Source organism: Choloepus didactylus, chromosome 8 (genome assembly GCF_015220235.1).
Source record: "Choloepus didactylus isolate mChoDid1 chromosome 8, mChoDid1.pri, whole genome shotgun sequence".
Classification (NCBI taxonomy): domain Eukaryota; kingdom Metazoa; phylum Chordata; class Mammalia; order Pilosa; family Megalonychidae; genus Choloepus; species Choloepus didactylus.
The window spans coordinates 38966955-38977080 of record NC_051314.1 but is presented as its reverse complement, the minus strand read 5'-3'; the positions used below and the strand labels follow the sequence as shown (position 1 = coordinate 38977080).

General features: G+C 40.5%; 1 protein-coding gene across 1 annotated transcript; it reads right to left on the bottom strand.

Annotated features, from left to right (window-relative positions):
* Positions 1-7995: 7995 nt before the first annotated feature.
* Positions 7996-9201, bottom strand: CCER1 (coiled-coil glutamate rich protein 1). Its single transcript, XM_037845102.1, has one exon. The coding sequence runs from the start codon at positions 9199-9201 to the stop codon at positions 7996-7998; it is 1206 nt and encodes a 401-aa protein (XP_037701030.1).
* Between the last annotated feature and the right edge of the window lie 925 nt (positions 9202-10126).

Below are 10126 nucleotides of genomic sequence, written 5' to 3'. Positions count from 1 at the left end.
ACACAGATAATGAATTCCTTACCATCTAGGCCTCTATAGGCAGAAGACAGTCATGCACAACTAACTATAATAAAAAAAGAGGAAGGATAATAGAAGTATCAATGAAGAGAAGTGTTAAAAGAATATAGAGCTGAAGTAGCTATTCTTTCTAAAGGGGTTCTGGAAAAATCAATTGCATTTCTAAGGAAGTAGAAAAATGTAGAAACTGCCCTAAGGCTAAGGCAGAATCTATCCTTAGCACTGATTTATGCTTTCTACAAAAATAGTGAAGCAGCTAGAAATAGGGCAGTAATAACATTATCCTCTGGGTGCCAGACAAACAAACAAGCAGATTTATCTCTTTCCTTAACAAGTTGTACACTAATTAGCCATTGCAAAGACCATCAACAAATTAAAGGATGACCCAGTCCCAAAAGATGATTGACTATCACAAGTCCTGCATTTAAAACTAGGTCAACAAGAACAGGCTATCATTTTTATTTCTCAGGAATAAAGTATTAAGCATTATTTAGCTTGGCATTTTGGATTCAAAATGTAAGCATATAAAGATAAATCACAAATTTGTTAATTGTCTGCTCTGCTGTTAGTATTAAAAGCAAAGCAAATATACTATTAGTGCAGACTGCCAATATTAGTTGTGTTAATGGAAAAGGAATTCAAAGTAGATTTATTGTAAAAATGCCTTTAGATAAACTATTAACAGTATAAAGACATTATTACAATAACTTATGGAAATCCAAGGTCTCTTGAATTTACCCATTCCACTAGTGAACCTACCTTTTCCTCCCTTCCTTTACACATGTTGATAGTGTATATTTATGGCTTAGTCTTGTAGCTCAAATGATACTAATTATTAAACAGTTTCTGGAAGGCAAATGGTAATACTCAAATAAGCAATACCTCTTAATTGATGCTTTATGCCAACACCTATACAATACTCCTTTTATGTATATTAATGCATTATGAGTCCTTTAAGTTGCATCTGTAAAGATCCAACAAGAACATAGTGATCATTAGATCACATTTAAATATTTTACCTTTGCCACTAGGTGGCAGTTTTATATTAACAGTGGTAGACCATAAACTACATAAGGAAAATAGAGCTGGTAAAAGAGAGAAAGGAAAAGGTTTTACAAAATTTTGTTCTATATTTAAATATTTGTGCTAGTAAATATCTTGAGGTCATGGATTTATTGCAGTGAATATTAAGTATAGAATTCATAAAACTTCTTTAAAAAGGGAACTTTTTTTTGAAAGGTGAACACTGATTTTGGGGAATTCACTGAAAGAAACACATATAGAGTCACTTAGCCTTGTCCTTAGTCTGGCATTTTATATTAGAATCTCCCAGCTCAGTCAGTGGAATACCACAATCAATAAGAAATTAGGCAAAAACTACAGTTATATATAGTGGCATTTACAGTTTGCTTTTGGGTTGTTTCACAAGAAGCTAAGTATGTGGGTGCCATAAGGTCTTGGAACCTAGAAGGCATATACTTGCAGGATCTGAGAGCCCACTGGTGTTTATGGAGAGAGTATACATGATTTGCAACAGGTGGAAGTGACTTCAGGGTACATCAACTGAGGAACAGAATGAACTGTGGTGTGTGCATACAATGGAATATTGAGCAACTGTGAGAAGGAGTGAAGCTGTGAGACAAGCAACAGTTGAATGGAGCCTGTAGACAGCATTCTGAGTGAACTATACCAGAAACAAAGGCAAACACTACAATGTTTTGTTTAACTCATAGTTTGTTCAAACACCATAACATGAAACTTTGAATAGGAAGTGAGACCTGATAGGTTTGTACAGGTTAGTGTGAAATAGCAACACATCACAAAGTAATTTGGGCAGAGAATAAAGAAATATATATGCAGGGCCCCCCTGAGGAGCTGGAGGAAAATGCAGAAGTGTTGGACTTCCTCACCAGGATTGTTGCTGATGTTCTCACAAACATTGAGGACTGGCAGTTTGGTATGCGAAGCCCTCTATCTTGGGGCTTACCGTTATGAAGCTCATTACTGCAAAGGAGAGGCTAAACCTGCTTATACTTGTGCCTAACAGTCTCCCCCTGAGTACCTCTTTGTTGCTCAGATGTGGCCCTCTCTCTCTAGCTAAGCCAACTTGGCAGGTGAACCCACCCTCCCCCTATGTGGGATTTGACTCCCAGGGGTGTAAATCTCCTTGGCAATGTGGAATATGACTCCTGAGGATGAATCTGGACCCAACATCATGGGATTGAGAAGATCTTCTTGACCAAAAGGAGGATGCAAAACGAAACAAAATAAAGTTTCAATGGCTGAGAGATTTCAAATGGAGTCTAGAGGCCACTCTGGTGGGCACTCCTATGCACTATATAGATAACCTTTTTTAGGTATTAATGCATTGGAATAGCTAGAAGTAAGTATTTGAAACTAACAAACTGCAACCCAATAGCCTTGACTCTTGAAGATGATTGCATAACAATGTAGCTTACAAGGGGTGACAATGTGATTGTGAAAGCCTTATGGATCACACTCCCTTTATCCAGTGAATGAATGGATGAGTAGAAAAATGGGGACAAAAACTAAATGAAAAATAGGATGGGGGGATGATTTGGGTGCTCTTTTTAACTTTTATTTTTTATTCTTATTTTTACTTTTTCTGTTGTAAGGAAAATGTTTAAAAATAGATTGGGGTGATGAATTCACAACTATATGATGGTACTGTGAACAATTGATTATACACCATGGATGATTGTATGATATGTGAATATATCTCAATAAAACTGAATTTTAAACAAAGTTTGCTTTTGGTGATATTTAATTTGCAATACACACTTTTTTATCCTTTAATCCTCATGGCCACTGTCCCCATCTGGAGTCTAGAGATTTAATTGGTTCTCATAGTCTGCACAAGGATGTGTGCAGCTCAAATAATGTATCCATTTACAATTATTCTAGGGAAAACAGGGCAGAGTTAATGAATCGTTTTGTTAATTATCTTGTGGGATTTTACATTTAAAGTGGCTGTTGTAATCATTAACAAGTGACTTTCAGACACCACACAATATGTCCATGTTCTCATTTGTGTATTTATTGGATGCTTGTTCTTATTATAACTAGTGATTATTGAATGCCACTGTTCTGAGTGCTTGGCAACTACTGGTTCATTTAATCCTAATAATCTTATTTAACCTCATGAGTTAGAAACTACAGATGAGGAAAATGAGAAGCCAAAATTTCAGCAACATGCCTGAGGTCATGGTTATAAAAGCAGTTAAGTTATAGAAGTTTTGAAGTTAAGTGATGAAGTTATAAGTTAAGCTACCCTGAGGCCTAAGCAGTGGGTCTAACCCTTAAACCACAAAGAGGCTTCTCCATGATCTTTAATGTGCATGTTTATCACCCCAGGATCTTGTTACCATGCAGATGCTAATTCAGTAGGTCCTGAGGGAGTCTGGGCATCTCCATTTCTAACATATTGTTGGGTGGTACAGATGCTGCTGGTCCAAGGACCCCGTCTTGAATAGTTAGGTACTGCTCCATCAGAAGCCAAAATAGAATTTCAAGGACAAGTTCATTCATTCTGGATTCAGTGATAACAACTAAAATATCTGAATATCTCAGAATGGCAATGAATTGAGTTTTCCCGAGGCATTGTGAATAAACTGAGGCAGATCCAGTGTTCAAAAATTAAGTGAGATAAACCTGATTGTAAAATATAGTTTAGTGTGTAATGATTAACAGTGATTTACAATCTATAATACAATTATTCCTAATTGTTGGTGTATTTGGTTTTCACAACAAACCAAGAAGTCATAGAGTATGATTGCTATGATTGAGGGAACACAGACACAGCATGAGTGCCAACACACAGATCCAGGCCATGTCCTCAGACCCAAACCCATTTCTTTTCTTTCATCAGCAGATCTTGATCTTGAGCTCTGTTCCATTAACTGGCTAAAACTAAATAAATAAAGAGCAGGGCTAGTATTCAAAAAGCTAAGATACAGCCACAATCTGATTTTGCTTTAAGTACACAGATAATCATGGTCAAAGTGATTAAGAAGCACTAATATTAAGGGTAATTGTAAATTGTTATTACTGATTATTGGATAGTTTGAAAAATGCTCAATATAATCCTTTAGTTGGAAAATGCTTAGTATAGTCTTTGGTAGCTAGAAAATGGTTATTATAATCCCTTTGCTCAAGCAGCTTTGATTCATTTCAAGCCTAAAAGCCCTTGCTGGTATAGTTTGCTATAATTTAATTTCAAAAGTTTACTCCATTCTTGGTTACATTAACGAGACCTTCCAGCTTTGCTTGCAGGGATAAGATAATATCCAAAGGAGGATGAAATGACATGCCAGAAACACCATATGGACCTTCCTCCCTTTGAAGGACAAGATCAAAGCCTGTATGGACAGCAGAGAGGAGAATGGCCTATAAGATAACAGGATATGCTGACTGAGCAAAATGAAGCAGGCGACCATTACTCAATTTTAATGAATTCCATGACATTTACGTAGTTTTTCTTCCCTTATTTTCTGCTTTCTTCTGGATCCCTGCCAGTTCTTTGTCTCTTTGGACTATAAAACTCGAATCACCTTTCTCACTTTGAACTGGACTTGGAAAGTTTTCCTCCAGTTCCTTGTGAGTGTATTCTCAACAAAATTCACCTTCTAAGACAAAGAGACTTTTTCTCTGTTTAATGCAAGCAGGATCAGGTGGCCCTAACTATTGAAGACCACGTTTACTGATAGTAACATTACTTTAATAGAAACCTGTCTGAATACACACCTGGCTGAATGTATCATTTTATTATGCTACTAAAACCAAAATTAAACTTAAGAAAGTTGTTTTCTTAGTCCCATCCATTCCCCACCCCAAGATCACCTATGGGCAATGTTTGTATCGTTTATTTCCCAGACTCTGTGGGTTGGGTTAACTGGCAGGAGATGGGTTATTTCACTTATTGTGTTTATGTCCATGGAGCCAAATATGTGGGAAACACTGTCTTTTTCATATAGATGTTATCGAACTTTATGAAATCATATGCAAAACTCAGAGTTGATCTCTAAATGTCAAGTGTATTTACCATCCTTAGAAGGTTAATATTTTCACAGAAAAACCATGTTAAGTTACTGTGCAAAGTAATCAAGATAAATTTTTAAAATGCTGTCACTAGGAGAGGAAAATACCACAATCTCTACATATAAAAAAAACATGAGACAAGACCTCAAAGATCCTTATCGAGCTTGGGCTTTCCAAATATATATATGGTTTATCGTGTTCTTTTTCTGACAATTGACAGAAAGGAAATAATATTTCCTCTCTTGAAAGAAACAAAGTGGCTCTTTGCTTTTGCTGTGTACTCTCTGACATCAAGTTTTGAAATGGCTTAAGAACAATAATGAACATATTTTGTAAAACTATTAATCTTCTCCAAGTGTACACTTACCTCTAAAATTAAAGTTGGGTTTATCCTATGCCATACTAATACTTTAGAGTGCAATAAATCCCTGTCAAGTTGAACTGAATAAACTGTGCAGCAATTTTCCAGGAGAGCTGAAAACTATGGTGGCTCCAACAATCCCTAGGACCCCTGCATTATGTGCTAGTAGTTGGGAAAGTCTGTCTGAAAAGTATCTCCTAACACCCTTAATCATTTCCTATTAGCCTTTAAAATTAGTAAAGGAACCATCATAATGTCTGGCTAATAAAAAAAAAAAAAATGAACTCTGGTAGAGAATCATCAATTGCTATTAGTTTTCTCCTTTTAGTTTTTGTTGGTGTCTATTTCAGAAGAAAGGGATAGCATGGAAATTCATGGAGAGATAGTGTGGCATCTGCCTACCTCTTTACTTCTTATTGGCTGCTTCTTCAGGATATTTTGGTTCTTCAGTCCTCAGTTCCTCAACAGCACCAAGTTACTCACTCCCAGATCTGGGCTTTCAGACCACACCTCTACCTACCCACAGTAAAAATCCCCAGATTCCCTCTGGTTCCCTTGTGATATGCTTTCATAGCAGTACATTTCCTTCATAAAACTTGTGGTGATTAATTTGTCTAACTCTTCATCTAATGCCTGTTTTTTCTAGTAAACTGTAAGCAAGTAGAGATATTACTTATTCACCATTGTATCCTTATCACTATTAACAGTGCTTGGCACCAATAGCTCAGTAGATATTTGTTGAATAATGACTTTTGTAAACTCCTTGAGGCATTGCTTATGTTCCTACTATCCCTTCCAATGACTAATGGATAACACTTTGTACATATTTAGGCAACTAATATATTGAGGATTTTAATTTAAAAATAAAATTGGTTGCAAGAGTAGTGTCCAGATATGATTGTGAAGAAATTCAATCCTAAATGAAAAGGTTTCTTTAATGACAATACTTAGGTTTGACCTAGTGATTATTTAAGTTGTGTTGGCTAATATTTATGAGCTATAACTTGTAGGGATTTACAGATCAGCATCAGAAGCAGGATCCATGGCTTTCCCCTACATGTATACATTAGAACAGAAACAGAAAACCAAATGGTCAATTTCAAACTGCTTTTATAGGTCACCAGAAATTTCAAATTGTAGAAAGTAAATCTTTGGTTTTTCACTGCTATAATTTGGAGTGTTTGGTGCAATTAAATTCCTGTAATGTTTGTGTCAGGTTCATTTTCTTCTATTCATGCTTGTTACTGATTAGATTTCTTGTATTCAAATAATGACAAAAGAGAAGCAGGATATTTCATTTAACTTTTTTTTAAATTATTTAACAGCTTAAGCTTATCACTCTGAAAGCTGTAATACACTAGGACATAGGAATAAAAATCAACACCCAGGTAAAATATCACCAGTACCATCTTCTCTTCAACAAATACTTAGTTGTGATTGAAACTATACTTACAAGTATTGAGAAGGCAGGTTCAAATTCATCATCTAGGAATATTCCAGGAATATGCTATGGATGGAACCTTTCATTAAATTATGAGACTTGAATGCCTCTTGTTTGAACAAATGCGGTTACTTTGAATGATGGTGATCAGAAAAATAGCTCACACAGCTTGGTTTTACTTTCTTTTGAAAGGCAAACAAATAGTAGGCTTTTCCACCCCCAAAAAGGCCAATACTCTTTTTTTTTAAAAAAAATCCATTCTGCAAAAACTATTCTTTATGCTTCCTCTGAACTTAAGACAAGGAATTATCCAGGAACAAGGCTTCAAAACCTAAGCTATGTTCCATTGTTTGCAGTTACCTTGGATTTTAACTAGATGTACAAGTTGACTTCTGACCATGGGGAATCCTCTCCATGCATGGATTATGGATTGTTGAGGCCATGGCAGATAACCAGTTCCACAGAAGCAACTCCATGTTCTTCTGAGGAAGATCCATAGCACTGTAGAATAAGGAATATAAATGAGCAATGCCACAAGAGACTGGAAATGGGGTTACCAAAACACAACCCTCGAAAATGGACTCTGAAGATGCAAAATCTATAGGGAAATACATAGCTATATACATTTTAAATACAGATGTTTTAAAATGGCTTCAGTTATGTTAAGAGCACTGGGGGACATTCAATAGCAATGGTGTGTGTTTTGTAAGCATTTAACAAAGTAATCTGTTGATTCCAAGCTCATTAAACAAAAAGTTGTATAAATTTGTTACAAAAAGAAGAAACATTTTTCAGCATTGCCAGAATTTAGAAAAGAAAAAAAAAAGTTCTCAGATATCTAAAGCAGAAAACACCAATGAAAATATTCAAACTGTAGTAATAAAATATTTGGCCTTTAATCATTTCCAATTAAATTATATCAGAAAGCTCCCCTCCCCCACCCATAGTCATACACAAACACATCAATTTTTAAACATTTTATAGTGGCCAAAGATGGTGGGTTTACATGGACATGTTTATTGATGGAACTCACTTTTTAATTAGTTTTTAATAAGCTGCTAATCCATTTAGCCTCAAATCAGTTCCATCCCATTCCTGATGTCTAACAGTTAATGTCCTATATCATGAACAGAGCTTCCTGTGACACTTGAGGAATGATCTGTTTCGGGCTTAAGTAAGTACAGTTTACAAAGTTCTCTCTGTCTTCTTCAGCCCCTACTAAGATTGATAAAGGCATTTCCAGAGGCAATGGGTTCTCTTCCTCGCTCTGTTCGTCCTCCTCCGCCACCCCCTCTTCCTCTTCTTCTATTTCCTCTTCTTCTTCTTCCTCCCCCTCCTCCACAGACTCAGCCTCTGCGACCTCCTCTTCGTCCTCGGCTTCCTCCTCATCCTCCTCGGCCTCCGCCTCTTCATCCTCCCCATCACTCTCCTCCTCTTCCCCTTCGCACACCTCCTCATCACATTCCCCGTCATCGTTTTTCTCCTCTTCCTCTTCCTCCACCAACTGCGGGGTGGGAGATGGGTTTTCCTTGCCGGAGGCCGGACTGAAGACTAGAGAGGGATTCTGCACAAAGTTATACCAAGTTTCCTGCAGCTCGGCGTCTTCCTCTCTGCCGCTGGGGGGCGCGTCGTCTCCGAAAGAGGTTGCCGGGGAGGCCGCGCAGCTCGCCTGGGCCTGCTGCGCCCGCAGCGCCTCCTGCTGGCGCTCCAGCTTCTCCTGCTCCCGCATGTCCTTGTAGATCTGGTCCATGATGAACTGGGTGGTGTTAGGCGGTGCGCGCATGCCGGGTGCCCGCCACCCGTACAGGTTGACCGGCCGCAGCAGCATGCTCAGATCCACCGGGGGACTCCTCTGGAAAGAGCGGCGAGGGTGGCGGCGCAGGCCGCGTCCCCTGCGGCACCATCGCTTCTTCCTGCCGTAGGGCCTCGCCCAGCCGGGGTGGAGCGGCCCACGCCAGCAGGAGCAGCAGCAAAGGCAGAACGGGTGCAGCCCATACATCCGGATCACTTGCACCCGGCCGGGGGGCTTCCTGAATCCCGCGGCAGGTGGGCGCCAGTGCCCTCTCCAGGGCCCGTAGTTGGGGTACACAGCCCAATAGGGCCGTCGGGGTGGTGGTTGGAACCAAGGGCCTGGGCCGTGCTGTTTTTTAGGCTGTTTCCTAGGGGGCTCATACTCAGCCTTGGGGCCATAGTAGTGCCGTCGCTTGTATATTGGGGTGCTTCTACGCCTTCGGTGGCAGGACCAGGTGCGGAAGGGGACCGAGGATGCCCAGCCACCGCCCAGGTTAAGAGGGTCCTCCCTTTTGTTGAGGGTCTGAGTCATGGTTCAGGGAGCCCAGAGAAGTCTAAATGGTAGTGCCCTGGAAAGTATCGTCAAGTTTGGCCAGATCCGACGGTCTGGAGAGCCTAGTCACCCTGTGGTTCTCTGCACATCACCACGAGCTTGCCGCTGGGATCACGGGTTTCTCTTCAGGAGACCCCCCCTCTTCTCTGCTCACTATTCCGTCTTACTCTCTTGTCCTTTGCACCCGAGTTGTCTTGCCCAGGTGGGTTGGGTGGGTCTGAGGCTGGGTAAGGATGGTGGGGGAGGAATCTGTTGGTGGGTAAGGCACTGTGAGACCGGCTCCCAGGTCCCACACACCCGCCTCGGCAGAGGCGCGGGTTGGGGACTGGGGAGGCAGGAGTTGCGCGTTACCTTGCTGCTCCCTCTCAACCCAGGTGCTTCCCCGTCGCCGTCCAGGCCGGACTGAAGTGGCGCGGGCTGCGGCAGCCTTTAAATACTGGCTGCGATCCCCCGCGTGCCTACGCGTCCTTGGTTGCCCAGGTGACAGCCAATCAGAGGTCGAGGTCATTCTCCCTGAGCGTGGAGGTGGGGTTCTTGCTGGGAACGAGGTGCCCCGTGAACGTTCGCAGGGGGCTTATGACGTAGTTTTTTAGGGAGGGGGAGAGAGACCCAGGCTGGGCTTTCTGTTGACCCAACTGGGGCAATACTTGAGGCAGAGTTTACTTGAAGAGTTTGTACCCGTGTCATTTGCTGGGATAGGGAAGGTAGGCTTTCAAACTGAAGCTCAGAGTTTAGGGAGAAGGATTTGTGTATTGGGAAATGTACATCCTACTGCTTTGTGGGGATGGAGCAGGTAAAGAGAAAGCTACTGGAATTGGAAAATCTGGCCCCCACTCCTTACCTTGTGTCCGGTGCCAACTCTTTGAACTCCTGGGAACTGCTAGTCATCATCCATAATACAAGG